Source organism: Octodon degus, unplaced genomic scaffold, assembly GCF_000260255.1.
Source record: "Octodon degus isolate 3935 unplaced genomic scaffold, OctDeg1.0 scaffold00027, whole genome shotgun sequence".
Classification (NCBI taxonomy): Eukaryota; Metazoa; Chordata; class Mammalia; order Rodentia; family Octodontidae; genus Octodon; species Octodon degus.
The window spans coordinates 6472366-6498241 of NW_004524603.1; the positions used below are offsets into that span (position 1 = coordinate 6472366).

General features: G+C 52.3%; 1 protein-coding gene across 1 annotated transcript; it reads left to right on the forward strand.

Moving 5' to 3' along the window:
* Positions 1 to 5: 5 nt before the first annotated feature.
* Znf746 (zinc finger protein 746) lies at positions 6 to 24888 on the forward strand (the record flags this gene model as incomplete). Its single annotated transcript, XM_023712746.1, has 7 exons — positions 6 to 269; positions 2435 to 2734; positions 2820 to 2946; positions 3752 to 3865; positions 20196 to 20402; positions 20774 to 20899; positions 21894 to 24888. Coding segments are annotated over 7 exons (2277 nt in total), but the record flags the coding sequence as incomplete, so codon positions are not given.
* Between the last annotated feature and the right edge of the window lie 988 nt (positions 24889 to 25876).

Below are 25876 nucleotides of genomic sequence, written 5' to 3' on the forward strand. Positions count from 1 at the left end.
CCGGCGGAACGGCCGCCCCGCGCCAAGTTCCCGCAGCGCGGCGCGGCGCCCTGTCCCCGCGGTCCCGCGCCCCCTGCCCGGCTCCTTTCTCTGCCCAGCGCTCGGCCTGGCTTCCCTCCCCCAGCTCCCCCCAGCGGCCTGGTGGCACCTGGGAGGTGTCCGGCGACGATTCCGCAGACGCTGCGCGCCCGCTACGTGCCCGGCTGGCGGGTGTCGAGCCAGGCGCTGCATCGGCCCCCATTATTTCGTCCTCCCTGCAGACCTGCGGGGTGGGTACTGCTGTTATCTCTGCCTTACAAAAGAAAAGCCCTGGGGCCAGAGAAGTTAACTTACCCCGGACGGACAGCTTAGCTAGAAGGGGGGGCAGGAGGGGCGCGGTGGTTAGGGACTAGGGGTGTTGGGCAAGCGGCAGGTTCACCGGTAGCAGCCGTGCAGAACGGAAAGGGGAACCGGGGGCCAGGTGGCCAGGTGGCAGCGAGCTGTGGCGGTGCAGCCCCTGCTCACCCTTCCTGGCCAGGTATTCTGCGCTTCTGTGATTTGAGCTGGGCTTCTGTAGGAGGCTAGGGTTTCACCAGGCCGAGCTCCTTAGACGGTGGAGCTTTCCACGGAGGGAGAAGCCTCGGGAAGGGGCACCCAGAGACAGAAAGACCCATGAAGCCGGTGATGCTGGGAGAGACAGTTGGAAGGGCTGGGAAGGCTGGACTTCCTCTTGTGGGTGGGGTGCAATTGAGGGACTTGGCGTCCTCTTAGAGAAGCTGCTCCGCCTAGCAAAGAGCTCTAAGACACGGGGCTTTCTGCCCTCCAGTCGCTGAGGAGCAGGGCTTCAGCTGAGGACCATCCCCGCCTGCCTCCCACTGCTGGAAGGCCTGGGGTAGAGCTTGGGGGTTCTGTGAAATGGTAAGAAAACTGTTGTTCATGTACTGAAGAGTAATAAATTCTTCATAAAGTAGGAGTCTGTGCTGGTCCCAACCTCAGGCAACACAGGATTATAGCTGCACATTTGGGGTGTGATAGGACTTTAGGGGTGAGGGGTCTGGCAGTACAGTACAAGGATGTTGCTGGAGTAAACGAATATGGCAGGACTTATCTTAGGAGGACACCAAGCCAGAGCCCAGCCCACCCGCCAGCACCAGCAGTCTCATACCTGCTCCCACCCGTCTTACCCTTGGCACTCAGAGCCCCATCAGTGACCCAGCCAGAGGCCTGCCATGGTCAGGCAGGCAGAGAACCTCTTCAGTGCTAGTTGGCAGGTTTCCCCGCCTCCCTTTGTATTTTGAGGTGTCGCTCCGCATTCTGATTCCCAGTGACTCCAAAGGAGCTGGTGCCAGTTCCTAGAAGTCGCCTTATTTTGCAAGTAGTGGCCAAGCTTTGGCCCAGGAATGCTTTCCTTGAACAGCGGGCCTTCCATGTTCAGCTGCTGGCTGGTGAAGGTGCCCAGGACAGCCCCTCTTCAGTGGCTGGGGAGCCCACCCCAGATACGAGTGGGACAAGCAGTCCAGTTCCCCACCCAAAATATGCTTTCGTCACAGTCCCCAGCTGCAGTCACTCAAGCCTCTTGTGGCCTTTTCTGATGACAGGGAAGCGCTGAGCTTTTTCATCGTTGCCACGTGTACTAAAGAATGACTTCGCACATGTGTCTGTCTTCCTTGCTAGACTGCAGGGTGTGTCGCTGATCTAGGGGCAGCCTCACAAGTGTCTTAAGATCCACTGTGTTTACCTGAGGAGAGGAGTGGGAACCGGGAGAGAAACAACTCAATCTCAGGGGGCTCAGCTCTTGGCTTAGTGAAGATTTGCAGCCTGGTCATTTTAGCTTGTGAGAGAAGGGCAGGTGGGGAGGGACAAAACCAGTTTGTCCTGAAATTGGCCATCCAACATTTGGAGACATGAGATGCTTTTAAAAAAGGAGACATGAGATGCTTTTTAAGAAACAAAAGAGAAGAAATTGAGCAACACCCTTGTTTGTGTGTGGAGCAACCGGGGCTTTCTGCTAGGTCATCATCAGTACACAGTTCCTGCGCGATTGTGGCGGGAGCGAGTCCAGGCTGGGCTCTAGTAAATCTGCAGTTTACTGCACCTCTGCTGAAACACCCCAGCAATGCTCAGTCACTGTTTGTTTTGCAAAATCGCACAGAGCGCCTGCCATGTGTCAAGTGTGTGCTATGAGAAGAGCAAGGCCGCCTGCAGGGCTTGGCTGCGGCAGGGCCCACAGGAAATGGCCGTATGGGCGCCAAAGCACCCAGAGAGGAGGAGGCTGCACAGACACAGGCCCAATCCCAGATACCCAAGAAGGTGGTGGCCACCTCGAGAGCTGGCCCGTGAGGTGGAGTATCCCCACTTCCTGAAGATGCGGGCTCCGAGTGTCCAGGTGAGATAAACTGCCAGAGCACAAGCAATGTGGTGAGTGATGCTGGCTTCCCTCTTCTCTTTTGCAAAGATCTCTCCATGGACAATGGCAGCTACAATTCAAGCCATGGAGAGGAAGATTGAATCGCAGGCAGCTCGCTTGCTTTCCCTGGAAGGTCGGACTGGTATGGCCGAGAAAAAGCTGGCTGACTGTGAGAAGACGGCCGTGGAGCTCGGCAACCAGCTGGAGGGCAAGTGGGCCGTGCTGGGCACGCTGCTGCAGGAGTACGGGCTGCTGCAGCGGCGGCTGGAGAACGTGGAGAACCTGCTGCGCAACCGCAACTTCTGGATCCTGCGGCTGCCCCCAGGCAGCAAGGGCGAGGCCCCTAAGGTAGCCTTTGGGTGCCCTGGGTTGGAGAGCCCAAGGGCCCTGTGGCCAGCATACGGGTGAGCGAGTGTGACCCTTGTGGTTCCAGGTGCCCGTGACCTTTGATGATGTGGCCGTGTATTTTTCCGAGCAGGAGTGGGGCAAGCTGGAGGACTGGCAGAAGGAGCTGTACAAGCACGTGATGCGGGGCAACTACGAGACGCTGGTCTCCCTGGGTAAGGCCTGACCCATGCTGCTCCTTGGAGGAAGACTCCGCAAGTCCCAGGGCCTCTCCCTCCATCCCAGGTGTCTGTCCCAGCCATTTGTAAAGCCCCAGAGGCTCTGAGTAAGGGGATCTGTCCTCCTCCTCCTCCTCCTCTTCCTCCTCCTGCTCCTCCTGCAGGTGGTCCTGAGTGATGGAGTTCAATACACCTCCCCCTTGATCTAGTGGTGTGGCAGTTTAGGAGGCTGGTGGCCCCTCCCCTGACCATGCCCAGGGTAAGGATGCCCTGTTCCTGCTGGAACTTGGAGCACAGGAGTCCTTATGCTCTTGAGTCCAGTTTGCAGCCAGCCTACCATGGGAAATGGACTTCCTGTACCTTCTCTTGTGGACCATATGGCCTTTGTGTGCCATGCCTTAGAGCCTGGCTGCCCAGGAAGGACATGCAGTCTGCTTCTCCCTGGCTTCTTTCCTCTCGGGATGGCTGCGATGGGACCCCAGAGCCAAGAGCAGTAAGGCACATGTGTGCTCTAGTTGGCAGGCTTGCTGCCGCTTAATGTGCAGGCTCTGCACCTAACCTACCTGCACCCTGGACCAGATAACTGAAGCCCAGCCGCAGTCCTGGCCTCTGCCCGCCAAATGCCTGCAATGCCACCCCTGGTACTGCACAAGGTTACCTGCAGGCTGCAACAAAACTGCCTACCACTGTGAGCCCCATGCCCCTTGTGACATTTAGCTCCTAGACCATTCTTGGTTCTTCAGCTGCCCTCCCCCAGCCGTAACAGGACGATGGCAAAACCAACCTTACTATCTGTCCGTAGATTACGCCATCTCCAAGCCTGAGGTCCTTTCTCAGATCGAGCAAGGGAAGGAGCCTTGCACCTGGCGTCGCGCTGCTCCCAAGATCCCGGACGCTCCTGTGGACCCAAGTCCAGGTGAAGGATTGGGAGGAGGCAGGGAGGCACCCGGTGACGGATAAAACAGCAGGGCAGAGGCAGGACTGGTGTTTCTCTTTCCGAGAAACAGCGAACCTCAGGCTTGAGTTTTGTTTTTTGGGTTTTTGCAGAACCAGGGATTGAACTCAGGCCCTTGCGCTTGCCACGCAAGTGCTATTCTACTAAGCTATCTCCCTGGCCCCAGGCTTGAGTATTTTAAACCTTAATCTTTTGTAGTTGAGTTGTAACTTCTAACCTGCTTAGCTATCACTCTTGAAATCAGTATTTTCTTTCATGGAGACAGGCGGCAAAGCCAGAGGCAAAGCCAGGGCTCAAGTCGGGAGGACGCTGGAGGGAACTGACAAGAAAGGGGAGCGGATGTCAAAGACCACACTCACTCTGAGCTTTGCAAAGAGCTAACCAAACTGCCTATAGTCCCACTCGGAGCTGTAGAACACAGGCCCTAGCAAGGTGGATGGTCCTGTGTATTTATTTCAGGTAAATGTGGATATTAGATACTGGACTGTGTCTCAGATTTCCCTGGAGCCACTCAGCACCTGTGAAAGTTACAGAAAGGATGGGGGCAGATTCCTTGCTGGGTCATTCAGCCAGGTAGACCCTGTCTCTGCTCAGCCTCCACTTCCTTCCCAGACTGTTACTTGCCTTGGGTTCCCTCCTTCTGTGATACCCGGAAGCCCTCCTGTGGTTAACCTGTCGTGTCACTCAGTGTCGCACGTTTGCCAGTTACCTTTGAGCAGTACCAGGGTAAAGGCACATGCTGTATAGAACCGGCCAGGGTGCCAGCTCTCACTGAGTGGCTTACTGATGAGTTCAGTAAACGTACTTGAGTGTCCTCTTGGGGCCAGCAGCAGTGCTGACAGCTGGGAGATGGACTGGTGACACAGCAGCACAGTCTGCATGGACAATTTGGGACACAGGCCACCTCCACCTCTGAGCATGAGTGGGAGGGTTCCAGGGCTGTCGGTGTGATTTATGCACCAGGTGGGGCTTCCCGTCCCCATGTAATCAGCGTGCCACCCCTTCACCACGCTAGATGGCAGTTACTGCCGTCTTTCTGCCACCTCCCTCCCACAGCTGCCTCCTGCTGTCCTTCCAGCTGACAGCTGACAATCTCTAGAGCCCCAAGTCCCGCAGGTTCTCAATCTCCAAGACCCCCACACCTCCCAGCTTCTCTCTTTCACTTCTCATAGTCCTGTCCCCCCACAGCTAGGCATTGTGCCCGCCCCCCTCTGCTGCCTGTCCCACCCAACAGGGCTGTGATCCTGGGGAACCTGCCTGCCTGCCCCACACCCATGAGACGCACTGCCTGTGGCAGAGGACACCCCACAGGCCACTGGCCTGCAGTTCCCACCCTGTGACATCATGTGGGCGCTCTGTGCTGCCTAGAAGTCACAGTGCCACCTCAGCCACTTCACTGCCCCAGAAGTTGGCAGCAGGCTGGTGGGCCAAACCAGGCCCAGCCCAGCCTTGCAGAGCCTAGAAGCTGAGGGTGGGTTTTTAATTTAAAAAGTTGCTTTTTTGGTTTTACAACCCCCCACTGTCACAGTCTGCTGCCTGCCCCAGGGCCCGCCCCATGCGTCTGTACCTATAGCACTGCTCACCGGCCTGGAGACCCCTTCTGCCCAGCCCCAGGCCCAACCCGGGCTACCTTCTCAAGGGCAGCAGAAAGTGCCCCTTGACCCTGCACTGCTCCCATGGTGTCCCATTTCCCCACCCACCGTTAGGACCAGACTCCTCGCCAGGGGACAGTGCCGCAGCCTCCCACCCTCCCTCCTGCTCTTTCTGGAACCCCTTCTGCCAAGCCCATCTTGTCTGGGTCCCCGGCAGGCCGCATGGCACTGAAGGTCTATGCTCTTCCACCTGTTGGCAAGGCTGCCACCATGGTTCTCTCTTTGTCTTAACTTCATAAATGGGTAATTTATTAAAGACATTTACATCTTCTGGCCCTGCAGGCTGGGACATCAGGGTCAGGGCCGCACCTGCTGGGGGCCAGGGCTCTCCGGCGCCTAAGGCGGCACAGGGTGTTCCATGGGGAGATGGAGCACGGTGCCAGCTCAGCGCTCGTCCCCTCCTCAGGATACCATGCGTGCCCTCACCTAATGCTGAGCGCCTCCCACAGGCCCCCTCCAAATCCCACTCCCCCACTTTAGGGGGTCAAGCTCCACCCTGGCCACAGCAGGTTTGGGGTCCCCCTTTGGCACACAGAGCAGGCACCTTCCTCTCCCAGGCGCTCCCTTGCAGATTGTGGCCTTTGATCCTCAGTCCTCTCCCCTCCCCCTACGCCCACTCCCCAGCCTGCACATCTTGAGGGTGCACCAGCACACAGGGTGCACCCCAGCTGAACCTCTGCCCTGAACCCCAAGCCCGCTGCTCAGGCAGCATCTCTGGTGGGTGGGTACCTGCAGACAGCCCCGGAACGCTGCCAGAGCCAGCGTCCTGTCTTCCCTGCCGAGCGTGCTCTCTGCGTCTCTGGACAGGGTCTAGTGCCTCAGTGGAACGTAAATTTCCAGGGGATAAAAACAGCGTGTTTTGCGGTCCCTAGAACATTTCCTAGTACAGAGGAAGTCAGTGTTTTTAATGTGTGTTCAGTCTCCACCTTTAACGTGTGGGCTGTGTGTAGGAAGTATATTTCTAACGCCACGTCCCTCCCGTGCCTCACCCAGTAGCCACTTGTCCTGAAGGCGACACCTGCATGCTTCCAACCACATTTTAAAGTATCTCCTGTGTCCTCCTATGCTGTAACCATACACAATAAGGACTTTGTGCTTTGAAAAGTTATACAAATGCCACCTTTTACCTAATACTCCATATTTAATATTTACCTGTGTTGATACATATAGATCAAGATTCATTGTAGCAGATGCTTGGTACTCAAAAAGTAACTATTCTATCATTTACTTTCCACTGATTTGTGCTGAAGGAGTTTCTAACCTGTCACTGTCATGAGAGACCTGTGCTGGGGGTGCCCTTGAACTGTCTTGTCAAGAGACCTGTGCCAGGGGTGCCCTTGAAATGTCTTGTCACTGGCCACTTCTGCCTTCGTCCTTCTCTGGAGAGCAGATGCCAGGTGCCTCAGGTGCCTCGTAGACTCTTTGGCACGCTTGTCCCCACCTCCGCCATTGTCACTGTGCTCTCCCAAAGGTCCGTGGCAGCTCCTCCCCAAAGCAGTTGTGAAGAAACTGTTCTCTGACATCTCTGCCCACTTTATAAGTTTATGCCAGTCAGACGGAGGTCAGACGGCGTCGATTTCACTCGCATTTCCACGCCCACCCGTGAAGCTGGGCATTCTTGTCCTAAGTGTACTCAGTCTTGCCCTGGGAATCGTCTTCTGTTGGGTTGTTTTTCATTTTCCTGTGAGTTGTGGGCTTCTCTGCACATGTTCCACATACTAACCCTTTGTCTTATTTGCATTACAGACCTCTCCTAGGCCGGCAGGTCTCTGAACTTTGTAGCTCTTTTGTAGATGTTTGTGTTGTTGGCAGAGTCAAGCAAATCAGTCTTTTTCCTTTTGTCACCTGTGCCTTTCTATCATAGATGTCCTTGCTACCTCGCTCAAGGTCAGGGACTATTTTCTTGTACGACTTTGCAGGTTTCGCTTGAAAAAAGTCTTTAATCCTTCTACTGTTAAGATGTGTGGTGGCTGTGAGAGAGGATTTACATTTTTCCTCCACAAAGACACCTGATTTTTCCAGCAAAGGTTACAGATACTTTGTGCCCTTTCCCCCAGGTTTGCACCAGGCTCGCCAGGCCACCGTGCGTGCGTGCGTGCGTGTGTGTGCAGGCGGCCCTCTGTGCTCTTGGTTCTTTTCCTTGGTCTCAGCCTTCCCTCTTACAGCTTTATAGAAGCCTTGACGGCTAATGCACGAGCCTTCGGTACTCCGTCGAGGCTTGTTGGCTGTGCTTACATCTTTGCCCTTCCGCATGAGTTTCAGAATCTGTCGAGTCTTCAAAATCCTGCTGGAAGTTTGACTGGAATTGCATTTACTTTACAATTTAGTTTCTCAGATGTCTCAGTTGTTTAAAGCTCCGCTTGGGTAAACGCAGGCAGGCGCATAGGACTGCGGTTCGATTCTCAGCTCCAGAAGCTGTACCAGAGCTGCCCGTAAGGCAGCCGGAGGTAGCAAAAAAACTCCTCACATTTATTTTCTGGACAGTGGCCACTGTTGCACCGCTGTGCCTTTCTAGCTGTCAGAAGACTCCTTATTGAAGCTTCTGTCTGTGGATGAATGAGGATTTGCAATTTTCTCCTACTAGTTGCTGTTGCTCTTAGAAGTGTGATATTAAAATTAAATCATGTGGGGCTGGTGAGATGGCTCAGTGGTCTAAAGCACCTACTTAGAACAAGCTTAGCAAAGCACATGGACCGCAGTTCGATCCCCCAGCACCACATGCCAGCCAGCCCCGCCCCCTGGTGGGCTGAGCTGGCCACACATACAATAAATAAATGTAAAATAAATAAATAAAATTTAAAAAAAAAATTAAATCATGTTGTGAATGGTAGTCACAGCAACACAAGTATGCCATGGACTACTCTGCTGTTATTTGGTCTGTTAAATTATTTAGTTGCTCTTGGATTATTTAGGTGACACTTATATCCTCCAGAGTTAACACAGAAGTTATCTCTCTTTAAATTTGCATAACTTCATACAAAGTGGGCATGGTGACACACGCTTGTGATCCCAGCGCTGGGAGGCAGAGGCAGGAGAACTCGCTGTAAGTCCAAGGCCCGCCTGGGCTACACAGTGATTTCAGGAGCAACCTGAATTATATAGTGAGACCCTGTCTCAAACAAACAAACAAAAAAGACAAAACAAATAAATTTGTATAAATTTAATAGGGTTTACCAGCTTGGCTGGGAGATCACAACCATGACAGTCTATGGACAGCTTACATTTTTAGAATTTCTGTTTAAGTATGATTTTTACTGTAGGCTTTTGGAGTTACTCCTGGTTTAAAGGAGTTTCCCTCTGCTTGTGGCTGGCCAAAAATCTTTTATCATAAACAAGGATTATATTGCAATACATGCTAGAGTTTATTTTCTCCCTTTTTTTAAATTGTGCATTTAATTACTCTGTATTATGTATAATAGCAAACAAAATACATAGTGAAAAGAATTGAAGTGCAGTTTAGAGTGATGTCTGCACATTCTCAGTGCAAGAACTAGGTCCTGGGCAGGTGCTTCCCTCCTGGCTCCAGCCCCTCCCTTCCTCGTGCAGATGAACAGAAAGTTCAGCGGGTTGGCCTGCCTGTCCCTAATAAGTGACCTTGCTTAGGTATGCCTGGTTCTGGCCCGCTGCTGCACGGGGTCTGGCCACATGTACTGGCCCTGAGCCTTTCCGTCCCATTGGACTCGAGCGCAGGAGCGTCCACGTTGATGTCCCTGCTGGAGTTTCTTTTCTCCTTCACTGCACAGTTGTCTGTCCAAAGGCTATAAAATGATGCATTACTCCTCCTGCTGTTCTCTTTGTTTTGTCTTTCTGAGACAGGGTCTCACTGTGCAGTTCAGGCTGGCCTGGAGCTCACTTTGTAGCCCAGGCTGGTCTCTCACAAGACTCTTCCTGCCTCAGCCTCCCAAGTGCTGGGATTACAGGTGTGTGCCACCACACCTGGCTTGTTTTTGCTTTCAAGGACAGTGCTGTTGTTAAAATTCTTAGCCAGTGTAAAAGCTTTTCACAGCCAGGTGTAGCAGCACGTGCCTGTAATCCCAGCAAGGCAAGAGATCAGCAGGAGTTAGCATCCAGCCTGGGCTACATAGTGAGTTCAAGGCCAGCCTGCAGTACAAAGCAAGAGACCCAGGGCCAAGGATATATAGCTCAGTGGCACAGCACTTGCCTGGCAAACCTGTTTGAGGTTCTGAGTTTGAGTCCTTCCTAGTACCAAAAAAACCCAAGTGAGAGACCCTTTCTGAAAAAGCCAAAAGCAAAAAACAAAAAGCTTCTCTATGTCCAGACCGGGGGGGGGGGGGGTACATGCCCGGCTTGCCTAGGTCATGTCCAAGAGCAGCGCCCTCCGCGGAGAGCCAGGGGTCCGTCACGCTGGCCTCTCGCCCGCTGTGGGAGTGCTGTTTTCCTCTCTGCCTGTCAAATGGCAGCGGTTTACAATTTGTGGTGTAAAACTTGCATTTTCCAAAAATTGTGCGTTATATCCTCTACGGGCCATTTGTCCTTCTGTGAAATCCCTGTTTACTTCTATCCGTTTTTTCTTTGAAGTTTTTTCTCACTGATGAGTTCCTTACTGTTCTGAGTGCAGGTTTGTGTCAGCTGTGTGTGCACTGCTGGCTGTCTTCTCTCCCTTGGGGTGCTTTTTTCTTCTTCTGTGCAGTTTTGGGGAGATGCGGGCCATGCATGTTCTAGGCAAGTGCGCTGCCACTGGGCTCTGGGCTCTGGCCATTTACTGAGTTTTCTCTTCCTGGTGGTGCTGTCTGTCTTCAGCAGTTAAATGTTTCCCAAGGGCCAGCCAGATAGCTCAGTGGACTAAAGCGCCTGTTTAGGCAGGCGCAGGGACTGGAGTTCAATCCCTGGCCTGCCATTCCAGCCCCGCCTCCAGGGCATGCTGAGATGGCGAATGAGACTGCATGGTGGTGTGCACCTGTAATCCCGGCGCTTGGGAAGCTAGAAACAGGATCACTACGAGTCCAACCTGCGTAGTGAGACCCTGTACTAAATACGTTTTGTAAAAAAATGTTTCCTGGGGCTGGGGAGATGGCTCAGTGGAATAAGTGCTTCCCTGGCAAGTGCAAGGGCCCGAGTTCAATCCCCAGTTACCCAAGAAAAAAAAAATGTGTCCCAGCCTCAGGGTTAAAATACCTACAATTTCGTATTTCCTACCAAAAGTTCTCAATTTCTGCCTTGTGTGCTCAAGCTGTTGGGCCCTCGTTCTTGTTCACTAGCACTTGGTTCTTCTTTTCCTTTGCTGTTTCAGGAAATGTTCAACTTGCTTTAGTAAATGCCAGGAAAATCGAGCTGAGGTTATGTTTATGCTGGGGGCTGCATCCAACCTGCACGGCATTCGGAGAGCATGGCTGGCCCTCGGGCCACCTGCTCCGCGTCTCCTCCGTCCCTGCTGCAGCTAGTCCCTAGTCTCGGCGAAGCTTTACTTTCTCCCAAGAGCTCTCGCACATGTCAGTTATATTCGTAGCCTTCTTATGTTCTTAGCACTGTGGTCAGCATCTGTTCTCCTGCATTTTCTGTTGCAGATCTCTGTTGGGCCTGCGGGGTGGGAGGGGCACAGTGCTCCGCTGCCACAAAGCTTAGCGGAGGTGACAGTGCAGTCCCTCTGACTCCAGGCAGCCCTGCTAGTGGTGTGAAGGCCTGTACCCCACAGGAGGTCAGCACAGTGCCCCCAGGACCGGCGCACCCCGCTGCTCTGCTTGGGACAGACCCCCCCCCATGGCGCGGGGACTCTTTGGATGGCAGGATCAGCGTGAGCTTTGCTGCCCACGCACGGGTGACAGTTACCCCTCCGCTGCCAGTGGAATGGCGTAGGCTTCCGGCTTTTGCCTGCTCAGCATAAGATCCATGGCGGGCGGCAGAAGAGGTGCCGTGGCAGATCCGCCCCTCACGCATGATAGGTTACAGGACTCAGGGCCTGTCGTCTCTTGGTACTCCTATCCCAGAACCTTGCCAAGATTCTCACCAACGCAGACCATTTTCTAAAAAGTGCCTAATGATTCTCTGATTTTTCTGAAAAGTTAATCACCTATGAGCAATTTCTTTTTGCTCCACAATTTTTTATTGTTTATTTTGTCCTTGTTTTATTGTGCTGGCTGAGAAATCCCAGAAAACCTTAAATAGAAGTGGGTTTATGATTTTAAGAGAATATTTCTTAACATTTCACACTGGGAATACATTTACTAAAGATTTTGTTTGCTTTTTTCTTTGTCTTTTTGCAACAAGGTCTCTCTTCTTCTCAGGCTGGCCTTGAGCTCACTTTGTAGCCCAGGCTGGTCTTGAGCTTGCAACAATCTTCATGCCTCGGCCTCCCAAGAATAGTTTGTAGCCTCTCAAGAATGTTTTGCTTTCAACTCTCTTTGTCAGGCTGAAGTAGCTGCCCACATTTTTGGGCAGGTGTTTCTGATAGAAAATTGGAATTTCATAGAACGCTTTTTTTTTTTCAATCTATTGAGATGGGTTTTTTCCCCTCTAAGCTTTACTTCGCTAATATGTAAATTCTGCTGTTTTCTGCTGTTGAGCCAACCTTGCAATCCTAGACGTAAACCTGCCTGAGCCATGGTCCTTTATGTGTACTGCCGGGTTTATTATTGCTGATTATATTCTTTCAGACTCCAATCGTTACTTGTGAGTGATGCAGGCCTACAGTTTCCTTCTCAGACTTTCTTTGTTCTGTTTTTTGAGATAGGGTCTCACTCTATAGTTGAGGCTGCCTCTGCGCTCACTGTGTAGCCCAGGCTGGCCTCAAACTGTGGCAGTTCTCTGGCCTGCTCAGCTTCCCACGTGCTGGGATTACAGATGTATGCCACTACGCTTGGCACAGGGACATTTTAAGTTTGGGGTTGTTTTTTTTTTTTTTTTTTTTCTTTTGGCACCAGACTCAAACTCAGGACCTCGTGTTTGCCAGGCAGGCGCTGTGCTGCTGAGCTCTGTCCCTGGTCCCTGCCTGCTGTTCTGATTGCTGCAGTAGCTAGAAAGCTGGGCCCATGTGTTCCGGGAATGTTCACTAGAAAGCTGCAGCGCAGCCTGCAGGCCTTAGTTACCCGTCAGGCCGCTCTGGGCACTGCTTTAACTGACCGCAGTGGTGACTGCACTTCTAGTCCTCCTTGGGCGGTTGTGCTGAGCTGTACGGGCCTAAAGATCGTCCTTCTCCCCGGGGTTTTCAGGTGACTCTGACTAGCATTTGGAGCGCCCTCTGTCTTGCCGGCCTGCAGCACCTCCACCCTTCCCTGCCCAGAGGTGTGGCAGCTGAGGTTTCTCTTCAGTGAGCGCCTTTGTTCCTCCTCTATTCTTGTCTTCCCTTGTACCCCAGTGTTCACTGTTTCCTTCTACTTTGTTAAGGGATTCTGTTGTGATGCCATTTTTTTTCTAACACCTTGCCACAATGTCTTGGCTCAGTTTTGGATCTGTCTTTTCTTCTTTAATATAAACATTCAAAGCTATAAAGTTTCCTCCAGCTGGGCGAGGTGGCACATGCCGGTAGTCCCAGCACTTGAGAGGCCGAGGCCAGAGAACTGCCACAGTTTGAGGCCAGCCTGGGCTGCATAGTGAGTCCAGGGTCATCCTAAACTACACAGTGAAACCCTCTTTCAACAAGCCAGAAGATGGCTAGCTAGATAGCTACGTAGCTGGTTTCCTCTAATTACCAGTGTGGCTACAGCCTATATCTTCTAGTTTTCATTGTGATTTTTCCTTAGACTCTCAGATTATTTAGAAAGTAATATATATTTTTTTAATTTTAGTACATATGAGTTGATTTCTAACCTGTGTTATAGTTACAAAGGTGAATATATAAAATGCTGATCTACCATTTGCTGAGCTTTGTTTTATAAACTAGAAAGAATTTCTTCTTCCTTCCTGTTCTGTGTGAAGCTGGGAAGGATGTGTTCTTTGTGTTTGATTTCTCCTTTTGTTCATTTGATCGGATTTGTTAATGGTGGGGCTTGCTGGTTAGCTCAATCGTTTAAAGTGCCTGCTTGGGAAATTCAGTCAGGTACAAGAGACCGTGGTTTGATTCCTAGGCCCACAAGCCGCACCAGACCCACCCTTAAGGCAGACTGAGCCAGCCAAAAAAAAAGCCTTCTCCAATTAAAAAAACAAAAAACTGTTAATGGTGATGTTTGGGTTTCCAATGAGCTTTCACTGGCCAAGAGATAAGAGGCCAGCCAAAATAGCTCAGTGTATTAAAGTGCCTGCTTAGGCAGACACAGGGGCCGGTATCCTATCCCTAGTCCTGCCGCGCCGGCCCTGCTCATGAGGCATGCTGAGACAGCCATTGAGACTGGGCATGGTGGCCGTGCCTGTAATCCCAGAACTTGGGAGGCTGTAAACAGGAGGATCACTACAAGTCTGATCTACACAGTGAGACCCTATACATCCTGTACTTCCTGTCCTAGATACAAAAAAAAAAAAAAAATTATAGAGCTGAGTGTCAGAATCCCTCTATAGGAGGGCAGGCCTATCCATTCTTCCCTGTAGTCTCTCAGGAAGATTTGTTATTAACTTAAAAATTTAGAATTTTTTTAATCTTCCTGGCCAGTTTACTCTATTAGCACAGTATGGCACACACCCTTTCCTTCTTTTAAAATTTTAAGGGGTTTTGTTTTGTTTTGTTGTTCTTGTTTTAATCTTTAAGACAGAGTCTCACTATGCAGTTAGGGCTGGCCTTGAACTCACTTTGTAGCCCGGGCTGACCTCGAACTCCTCAGTGATCCTCCAGCCTCCCAAGTGCTGGGAGTACAGGGGGTGCCACACACCCTGTGTGTTCTCGTATTTTGAGACATGCTCTCACTGAGTCTCTAAATTGCCCAGACTGGGCTCAAACTTGCAGCCGCGCCCCCCCCCTCCCCCCCGGCCTCTCAGGGCGCTAAGACTATAGATGCGTACCGCTGTGCTAACCCTTTTTTATTTCTATGAAAGTACTGGGAAGGGGCTGGTGAGATGGCTCAGTGGTCTAAAGCACCTACTTAGAACAAGCTTGGCAAAGCCCAGGGACCACGGTTCAATCCCCCAGCACCACATGCCAGCCAGCCCTGCCCCCGGGTGGGCTGAGCTGGCCACACACACACACACACACACACACACACACACACATAAATAAAAATTAAAAAAAAAAAAAAAGTACTGGGAAGATTGCTATTGGTGACCACCATAATTTTATGTACTTCCCTAAGAGATGTATGGAGGCTTGGGATTTGGGGCATCACCTTTTTGAGATTTCCTATTATCCTGTTGGGGTGGCAATCCTCTCCCACCCACTAAGACTAAAGACCTGCAGGCCAAGGTCCCCCTTAGCTTAAGTCTCCGATAACCACATGTCAATAATTTGAAGGCAAAGTTCTGGCTGCCTGCAGACTTTTTATTCCGCCTGAACAACTGGGGTCCCCATCCCTGTTGTGTCACCATTTTTGTCTCTTGCATGCTCACTTGCCTGCCCGCCTTCCTTCCTTCCCACCATGCATCCTAACACCTGGCAGGGGATTGGGGCTCAGTGCAGGGGTCTCTGATGGGGTGCCAAGGAGCAAACCCAGGACCTCGTGTGTTAGACAAGAACTTCCCCACTGAGCCACATCCCCAGGCCTCTCTAGTCAATCCATTTTTAAAATGTGTTCTGATGTGGTATAGGTACATCTTATTCTTTTTATTCTTTCCTCTGTCCTTTTTTTAAAAAAATATATTTGGTACAGGGTCTCACCACACAGCTCAGACTCATAGTGATCCTCCTGTTTTCAGCCTCCCCAGCACTGGGATTACAGGCATGAGCCCCAGTCTCTGTGGCCAGTTCAGCGTGCCATGGGCAGGGCCGGCGCTGCCTGTGGTCCATTCCTTCCTCTGTCCAGTCCGATCATCTTCACCTTTTAAGTGTCCAGAACGTGAGCAGCAGGGAGCCCCTGGGCATTTGAAATGTGCTGTGAGGATAAACAGGCGAGAGTTTGAAAACTGCACCAAAACCCCAAAAAGTGTGTGTGAAAGATGCTTGTGTAAAATATATGTATATATAAATTATTTTAGGGGCTGGGGAGATAACTCAGTGGCCTAAGTTGTCTCTTGCCTGGCAAGCTTAAGGTCTCAAGTTTGATCCCTAATACAGCAAAACATTAAATAAAAAATAAATTATTTTATTTTATATTGACTATCTATTGACATAATACTTGGAATATTTGTTAAGTAAAAGCATTTTTCGCCTGTTTCTTCACATTTGGGATGTGGCTGCTCTGCTGGGACACGGCGGCAAACTGGCGGCCGCGTCGTCGGTCCTGCTGGCATGCGCCGGTCCGGACGCCATCACTGCCTGGTCTCTCGTGGTCTGGGTTCCTTCTGCCGTCTTCCTGCACAGTTAGTCCTGACTCTGGCCTTGTTTGTGTCTCTGTGAACCCCCACTTTTCCTTTGGTGATGATTCGCTTAGATTTCTTCTTCAAACTATGGTTATTTTAATTAGTTTGAAAGCTACACGTTCTACTTCTGTTCCTGTACTGGAATCTTAGTTTGTTTTGTTCCCTTAGAACGTGGATAGCCAGCCAACCTTTTGGCTAACCTAGACCACGCTGAGCAATTATCTTGGCCCTGTATAAAACATATAGTCCATGTAACCAAACTTCCTTTTTTTCACACTCTTAACGTATTACTTTACAAAATACTACAATGCCAAGCAGCAGACGTGCGAGGCTGCCTGGCAGCGGTTGCCCATCTTCGCAGGCTCACGTGTGGGGAGACTTGAGGAGCTGTTGCTCGTAATCGCCAAGTCCCACGCACACCAAGGTGCGTGTGTGTTTGTGACATCTGAGACACAAGGTCAGTTTGACCACAGGGCTTTGGCATCACCTTCGGCAGAGGTAGCCCCTCACACGCCAACTTGCTAGGTGACCCCAGGATGCTCCATAGAAAGGGCGTAGCGTGGGGTTACCTCTCACTGAAACACCCATAACCACGACAGCAACAGAACTGCGAATGCCAGCAGCCACATTACTGGCTGTCCAGGGCCGTGCAGCTCGTGGGCCAAGGGCTTGACGTGCCTGCTTTTGGATGTTCCCTGTGGGCCGGACGGTAATGAGTTTATATGGAGTACTTACGTATGTGAGTTAGTGTCTGAAAATACCTTTATTCCATCCCTATGTTGGCAAGAGAGAGCTCTAGGCTGACTGTCATTCTCCCGTAGCCTTGGTGGATAATGTGCCCCTTTTGTGGACTAGCTGAGATCGACCAGCAGTCTCCACGGCCCTCTCTGGTGGGTAATCTGCCTTCATCCTCCACCTGCCCTTGGGGCTGTCTCCAGGATTTGCAATTTTACAGCTTCTTCTTTCTCCGCCATCACTGGTATTTCCCACCAGTTTTGGGAAGTGAGCAGTGTTTTCCCGTTGGTGGCTTTGCCCCTTTCTCTTTAATCATTTATTTGGGAATGTTTTCACATTAGCCCAACTAACCTGGAACCTGTTTTTTTTATAACTCTGTCTCTGTGCTGAGGTCTGAATAATTTCTCCTGATCTTTTCGTTACTTCACCATTCTCTGTTCATCTCCTTCCACTCTGATGTTTAACCACAGATTAGAGTTTTGAATTTCGTTTACTTTATCTTACCGTTCTAAAGTTGTATTCAGCATTTGGCCAGTTTTGATAATCTCTTCTTTTTCAAATGCTCCCCATCTTATTTCTGTAAGTATATTAAATAGTATACACATATTCCTTGTTTAATGACCAAGCTACAGTCCTGTGAGCAAGTCATTAAATGAATTGTTCGCTGACTGAGGGATTGTCCATAAATACATACATTGCAATACTCAGAACAAAGAAATGGTCAAAAGAAAATTCTAACTTGATGACTTTGCTTTTGTTTGCATAACTTTTACATGCAGTACTGTAATGTATAACAACATAAAACTGTAGCGCTGAGCAGTACAGGACAACTAGTGAAACTGACAGTGCTCTCTACACAAAGTTTGCTGTTCAAAACAGACACTGAGGCTGTCAACAAGATGTACAGAACTGTACAGAAAAAAGACAGCTCCCCAGTCCAAGCAACCATTACATAAGAAAGTCATTCAGTAAGAACTATCTGTATTCTCTATGGAACAACTCCAGTGCGCAGAGGACTTGTGGATCGTGTTCTGCAGTTCATGTCTGGCTGCTGACTATTGGAGGCAGCTGGTTTTCCAGGGACACGGTCATCCGCAACTGTGAGCGCAGCCCCTCATCCTCTGGAAGCCTGGAGACTGTCCCTTCCCCCACCCCACCCCAGGATGTGTGCATCTCCACAGGGCGCTGTTGCCATCACAGACCTGGGGCTTCTCCACCGGCGGTCTTGCCCACGTTGGCTCTGAAGCCTGGCACCAGACATGCCAGCACGCTGGCCTATGGGTGTCACCTGCTGGGGAGCACACTGCTCTCCCTGCCCAGCCTAGGGCCCAGCCCAGGCAAAGCAGCCTTCTTCCACACACATCTTGCTTTGGATTGAGTTTAGCGCACTGGGCGTGCTGTCCTCACGGTGTGCAGAGTCGGAGCTGTGTGCACTGCAGCCTCCTGCCTGTCCAGCCCCAGCTTTTCACTCCACCTTGGCGTTTACATCCTGCCTATGCAGCTGCAGACCAGGCGTCCTCCCACGCACATCAGAGAGGCAGCGTTCTTACGATTGCTGGCCCTTGCTGCCCTTACTTTATTTGTAGATGATCGATCCATGCGTAAATGCTTTTTATTTTTATACTATGCCCAGCATTTTCACATCTTCCATTCTGGAAGATGTCTCTGCCAGAGGCAGAAGAGTAGAAAGCTATTTCTACATATTTTAAAATGATATTACCCAGGCGAGGTGGTGCACACCTGTAATCCCAGCACTCAGGAGGCTGAGGCAGGAGGATCGTTGGGAGTTCAAGACCATCAAGACCACTCTGGGCTACAGAGTGAGCTCAAGGCCAGCTTGCACTGCAAAGTGAGGCCCTACCTCAAAAAGACAAAATAATTTTTTTTAATTTTAAAAAATAAAATAATGATATCATCTTTGTCATTAATGTGGTAACCACGAGTTATATTACTGTTCTCTAAAGTGGGCTTATCTTTGCGTTCTCAGGATAAACCAAATTGTTTATGATATTCATAATCTCCATTTTTGGAAACGCGTTGCTAGATTCAATTGCATTTGGAATTCTTTAACTTAAAATCTTTACGTACATATTCATAAATGAGATTATTTTCTACATTTTCCTAAGTTGTCCTCTAGGCTTTGAGCAAGCTCATGCTATAAGCTGACACACTTCCTCTAGCTCTTTCTCCTCTGGTGCTGGGGATCGAGCTGAGCCTTGCGCCTGCCAGCCTAGCATTCGATGATGCTCTTGTATTCTCCGAGGGCCTCACTGCCAAGGGAAACCTGCATTCAGTCTGAAAACTGGTTTTGGTATTTTAAGAGTTCTCTCTTCACTTGTGTTGCTACACCATTTCACATGAATACTGTCTGCATTTATTTGTTCACTTGTTTGTTTATATTTCCTGATTGGGCTTTGGTGTAGCCCATCAGACTATGCCTTCGATCTTGGAAGACTCCCTTACTTCTTCACCCATTGCCAGGTACCCTTTGCTCTGCTCTCTGCTGCTGGGATTTCTACCAGCATGTAGAGCTCCCGCTTTCTCCTCCATGGCTCTTAACTCTTCTTTAAATTTTCCATTTACTCTATTTCCCTTTGCTCAGTACTTTACTCGAGATTACTTCCCCAGGTCTCTCTTCTCAGTCACTAATTTTCTCTCCAGCTATGTTAGTCTATTAAGCTATTTCATTTTCTCATTTCCATATTACTTATGTCATTTCTAGTTCATTTAGTTTTTTCTCAACTCTGCCTTTTTAAAAATAATTTACCATTCTTGCTTTGGAGATCCTGCTCCTTCCCTTTCCTTGAAGACTCTGGACTGCCCATGATGGCATCACTAGCCTGTCCTGTAGTTCCTGGGAGTAAAGTCTTCTGTGACTCCCAGTGTGGACTGGCTCCTCTCACAGTTAGTAAGTTTTCATTTCTCTCCAGCCTTAGCCCCCCTTCAGTTTGGGGGAAGGCCCTTGCCACCTGTGTAGTGGGAATACCCAGTAGGGGGCAGGTTTGCACTGCCCTCTGCTGGGGCCTCCTGCGTTGCCATGGCTCCCATTTAGGGGCCTGTGCTGTGTGGGTGGTGTGAGCTCCACGTAGACATGGGCCTCTGGTTTCTGTGTAGGTCACTTGCCCGTGCACAACTCTGGACAAGGGGGCAGCTCCCTGGTCACTCGCTTGGGTGAATGGAGTTTGACTGGTCCCCACCACACAGACAGGACAGAGCTACATGGCTCCTGGCTCCATGCAGGCTGTGCAGCCCACATGGACAGGAAAGCCCAGTTTTTTCAGTGATTCTTGCATCAGGCATATTTTCTCTGAGCTCATTAAAATTCTTATGCATAAGGGACAGATCTCCCCAGGCAGCCCTAGCCCTGGGACCTCACTCCCCCATCCTGTCCAGGTACCCGATAGCCGTGAACACATCCTCTGCACAGAGGCCCTGGAGTCCCTGTCTGTTGCCGCCTTCCTTTCCCGCAGGCTCCTCTGCTGTTGGACCCTCATGAGCCAGGGTGTGCATTTCCCTGGCCGGCTGTGCGCCCAGCCAGAGCCAAGGGCTCACACGTTCTCCCTCCCCAGGGTCAGGGCCCCCAGTTCCTGCCCCCGACCTCCTGATGCAGATCAAACAGGAAGGGGAGCTGCAACTGCAGGAGCAGCAGGCGCTGGGCGTGGAGGCCTGGGCCGCTGGGCAGCCGGATGTGGGAGAAGAGCCCTGGGGCCTCAGCCAGCTGGACTCAGGGGCAGGAGACATCTCCACAGATGCCACCTCTGGTGAGTGGCTTCGAGGTACGGGCTATGGGCAGGGAGCAAGGAAAGCTCCCAGGAGTAGGAGACAAGCTGTGGGCAGGGGCTATACAGACAACATCTTGGGGCCCCAGGGATAAGTGACACTTCCTGCAGGTTCCTCTGGTCCAACCAATATGGGCTCTTCCCCAAATACATGCCTCCTCTTGCTGCCTCATATTGGTGGGGGGCTGAGTAGATGAGTTGGTGACACTGGGTGTTGTAGTGCTTCAGAGAGGAGGTGAAAGACACTGGCCTCAAGAGATGCCAGCCGGTCATGGGGCTCTCAGCACTTAGCTACCAGCCCCTCTTATGCTGTTGGTCTGCTCCTCTTTCCTCCTTGATCCTTACGCTCTGGTCTTTCCCCACTGCAGGTGTCCATTCCAATTTTTCAACCACCATCCCACCCACTTCCTGGCAGGCAGAGCTGCCGCCCCACCACCCGTCCTCAGCGTGCTCAGACGGAACACTGAAGCTCAGCACAGCAGCGTCCACAGAAGGTAGTGAGGTGGCAGGCAAAGAGGGTGGATGCCACAGTCTGGGGCCCGTTTGTACTTGTGACCTCCCTGGCCTTGCCGCCAACAGCCGCTTGGGTCTGATCTCATGACTTCATACATTCTGTCCTGGCTCCTTCCAAATTCTCAGCCCCACACCTCTGTCTGGAGAGCATCTGCGTCTCCAACTGCAGTGGGCTCTGATAAGCTGGTGCCCAAAGGCGGGGCCTCCTCCCAGAGTTAGCCGCGAAGCGGGCAGGCTACCTCGCAGACATTGTGCTGCCTGACAGTGTCTGAAGGGCAGAACTGTGAAGAACAGCTACCAAATCCATGTGTGAGTGTTCTCTTTGATTAGCTTTTGGAGGCCCGTTATCTGCTAAAAAGTTCTCTGCTAATGTAGTCATTTATGTTAGTGCCCGCCCACCCCACCCCAGATGGGGCTTAAAGCTGAGCACTCTGATACAGAACCTTGGGGTAGGAAATAAAGCACAGCTGCCTGAACTCAGGACAGTCTCCTGCACGAATGCTGCATGAGCGACGTGCTGCCTCTGGAGCGTGCCCGCTGCATTCCACAGGGAAGGAAGTGGTGCTGCTAGGTGGTTAGCCGTGAGTCGGCCTGCAGCCTCACGTGCAGTGCGCAGATGCACAACCGAAGCAGGATGCTGATGCCCACAGCTTGTCTGTGGCAGAGCTGTGGCACGGGCTCAGATTCCTCTGAGCCCTCTGGGCACCTGGCCACCATTTGCCAGTCCTCCTGGGCTAAATCCACGGTCAGCCTCTTCACCAAAGTGGAACTGGGCCTGAGGCAACTGAACATTGCTTTTCCAGGGTTGAAGTCATCAAGATGAGGGTGTCCTTGGGGTCTGTTGCAGCCTCGCAGGCCAGGTGGTGACTCCCGAAGTTGTGGCCCTACAGCTTGGCCCTACAGCTTGGCCCTGAGGGCTCTGCCCAGTGCCCGTGGGCAGAGAACCAAAATGATACCTGCCATTTTGTCTCTCAGCAGATGTCAAAATCGTGATCAAAACAGAAGTCCAGGAAGAGGAGGTGGTAGCCACGCCTGTGCATCCCACGGACCTGGAAGCTCACGGGACCCTGTTTGCACCTGGCCAGGCTGCAAGATTTTTCCCCAGCCCTGTCCAGGAGGGGGCCTGGGAGAGCCAGGGCAGCTCCTTCCCCAGTCAGGACCCGGTGCTGGGGCTGCGTGAGCCTGCCCGGCCAGAGAGGGACCTGGGTGACCTCAGCCCTGCCATGGCCCAAGAAGAGACACCCCCTGCTGGGGACTGGCTCTTTGGTGGGGTCCGGTGGGGCTGGAACTTCCGCTGTAAGCCCCCGGTGAGCCTGAACCCAAGGACCGGGCCCGAGGGGTTGCCCTTCTCCTCACCAGACAGTGGGGAGGGCATCCTGGACCCCAGCCAGGCCCCAAGACCCTTTCCTGAGCCCTGCAAATACCCAGGCCGGACCAAAGGCTTTGGCCACAAGCCGGGGCTGAAGAAGCACCCAGCGGCGCCCCCCGGGGGCCGGCCATTCACCTGCGCCACCTGCGGGAAGAACTTCCAGCTGCAGGTGAGCCTGAGCGCACACCAGCGCAGCTGTGGGCCACCTGACAGCTCGGGCACGGGCACAGTACCCACGGTGGCCACAGCTACGGGTGGTGGTGGCAGTGGTGCTGGTGGCAGCGGCGGCGGCAGTGGTGGCAGCAACAGTGGCAGTGCACGGGACAGCAGCGCCCTGCGGTGCGGAGAGTGCGGCCGCTGCTTCACTAGGCCCGCGCACCTCATTCGCCACCGCATGCTCCACACGGGCGAGCGGCCCTTCCCCTGCACCGAGTGCGAGAAGCGCTTCACCGAACGCTCCAAGCTCATCGACCACTACCGCACACACACGGGCGTGCGGCCCTTCACCTGCACCGTGTGTGGCAAGAGCTTCATCCGCAAGGACCACCTGCGCAAGCACCAGCGCAACCACGCAGCAGGGGCCAAGACGCCGGCCCGCGGGCAGCCACTGCCCCCCGTGCCTGCTGCGCCCCCAGACCCCTTCAAGAGCCCCGCCGCCAAGGGACCCCTGGCCCCCACAGACCTCGTGACTGACTGGACTTGCGGCCTAAGTGTCCTGGGACCCACGGATGGAGGGGACCTGTGAGCCTGCCCCAGGCCCCCGCCAGCTGCAGACTACAGAGCCTGCGCAGACCGCAGGGCGGCTTCGGAGGCGTGGAGGCCAAAAGGGAGAGAACCAAATTTCCACATTTCTGAACAGATCACTGGAAAAAGAGAACTCAGTACGTGTCCATCTCCAAAGTAGGATTCTCTGTGAAACTGAACACCATGGTAGAGTTTTAAGTAATTTAATTGCATATCCGGGTTTTTTTGTTCTTTTAATTCTTGAGGAAAAAGCTAGAAAAGAGTAGCAGCCGCAGTTGAGTTCCGTAGTGTGCTTTTGGTTTGCAGGGGTATGTCCTCTCTGTCTCTGGAGCCCCATGGTAAATGTGGGGAGGTCGACCTGTGGGGGACAGGAGGCGAGGAGGGCCCTGGGCACCCCAGTAGCCCTGACTCCAAAGGATGGTGTCTACAACACAGCCCATGGGAACTACATCACCGTAGTGTTCCCCGCTGCTCCAGCCCTGGGCCACTCCAGAGGTGGGGCCAACTGAGGAGCAGCCTTGGCAGGATCAGCCGGCCCCCCAGAACCCTGGCCTGACCTTACCTGTTTGGGGCCACCGGCGGCATCTGTGCACAGGAACCAGAAAGTGTCACTGCTGTGTGACTTCTGGGCCTCATCTCTGGGAGTTGCCTGGCACTGTAGCATTAGGCCTGGGAGGTGAAGAAGCCAAGGCCATCTGGGTCCCCTAGAGCCCAGGACAGAGTCCGCCGACCCACCCCCAGTGCTGCTGTGTGCTGCGCTGTCTGTTGAGCTCCCGTGCTCCCAGTGCGTCCCACCCACACTGCATCTTGCTTCATTGGTGCAGTGACTGGGAAACTGCAGGAGAGCTCATCTCTCCTCAGTGCCAGGGCAGCAAGAGCTGAGGGACGCAGCTCAGCTCACCACAGGTCACAGCGGGCCCGGAACTGACCGGCCGCTCGAGCTGGGCTCATCTCCCTGGAACATCAGCACAGGGGAGAGAGGCTTTAGGGTTCCGCCTTCTCAGAGCATCCGTCCCACACCCATGAGTGTGATGCTCGGCCCGGAGGACTTGCACGAGCACAGCTCTGGGCTGGCGTGGCCTCCCGGTGTGCGTCTGCAGTCCTGAGCTGGTGACAGGAAAGGCTCGCGGGGGCCTGCCTCGAGCATCTGCAAGGTGGAGCTGGAAAGGGCCCCAGGCTTCTTGGTCCCCACAGTGCTGTCCCTGTCACACATTGCCATTCCCATTTTGTTGACGTGGCCACCGGTCCTCCTGTCCCCTTGGGAGAGACCGTGGTGCCCATTCAGCCAGCTCCCTCCTGCGTACTTTATTAGGAATAGACTAGGTAAGAAAACTGTTTCTATGTACTGTATATTTTGTACCTGTTTACACTTCTAATATTGATATAACTGATATTTTGAAAAACAAATGAACAGAAAACATCCTGTTAAAATAAAACCTAACCAGCACCCAAGGTGGTTTGGTGGGTTCCTTTCTTAGGCCTGTCTCTCCTCCACTGGTGCGTCTGACACGCGCTCCACAGGCCCTCTGGCCTTCCTCAGTGCGTTCCTGTGCTCGAGTACCACAGACGAGAGGGATGACTGTCCCAGGCAGCAAGGAATGAGGGAGGGTCCCTGGGAGAAAAGTTGACACTGACAGAATCAAAGCACATCAGGTCAGAACACACGCGGTGTCTGTCATTTAGCTTGAGACGCTGTCCATGCAGACGGGAAGGTGTGGGAGAATTGCAGGACATCAGGGGATGGATGCTGGACGCTTTGTCCTCACATCCTTTTCTTGGCTGAGCAGGAGTGGTCGGGCGATGCCCACAGCTATAATCCTGATTTTGGAGCCCAAGTGTCGGGCAGGCTAACACGTGTCCCCAGGTACCAGGGTTGATAATCATTAACACTTTGTCTCATGATTTTGTTCTTTTTTGTTTTGTTTGTATTTGTGGCTCATAGAATTAAACCCAGGACCTTTGCACTGAGCTCCCGCCCAGCCTTCTTCTGTTTCTTATTTTGAGACAGAGTCTCACTCTGTCATGTGTTGCCCAGGCTGAGTTCAAACTTGCCATCTTGCAGCCCCTCAGGAGTCCTGGGGTCACAGGTGTGTGCACCACCATGGCTGGCCTGTCACTGTCTTTAAAGAAATTATAAAATCTGCCTTAAGTATTACCATGGAGGGCATACAAGGGGACACCAAGAAGGGGTGGTCAGGCTCCTCCAGGCCAGTCACAGAGAGCAGTTACACCTGTCACCAGCCTGAGCCCCCTCCTGCATTGGTCCTCCCTCACTAGACATCTCGGAGGGTTAGAGACCAGCAAGAGCCCCCTCTGGGGCTGTGGATTCACGGTTCCTCCTCCGGGACACCAGAGAGACCACCCAGGTGTGGAAGGGATCACCACTGGCCCACCAACTTCAGGAATTCCTGCTCTTATCACAAGGACGCAAGTACAGTTGTTCCCGAGGTTCATCTGCTGCTGCCATTCATAAGTAGCCACGTGTGGAGTGGCTTAACTGATGCAAACCAGTCCTATAGTCCTGGAGGCCAGAAGTCTAGACAGTTCAGGAGCTATGACTGTGGGGCTGGTGAGGCTGCGCTCCTGCTGAGAGCACGGGGGAAACTGGCCCACTGACCTTCTCTAACCTCTAGAAGACGCCTGCACCCCTCAGCTCATGGCCCCTTCCTCCAAAGAAAAAAGCTTCAAACTGTCATCAGCCCTTCTTTCTCTGACTTTGACCTTCTTGCCTCCACCTCATAAAAAGCCTTTCAATTACACTGACCAAACCAGGATAATCTGTTCCTCTTAAGATCTGAATTTTCCTTCTTCCTCCCCTGAAGTGCTGGGGCAATCCTGGGCCTTA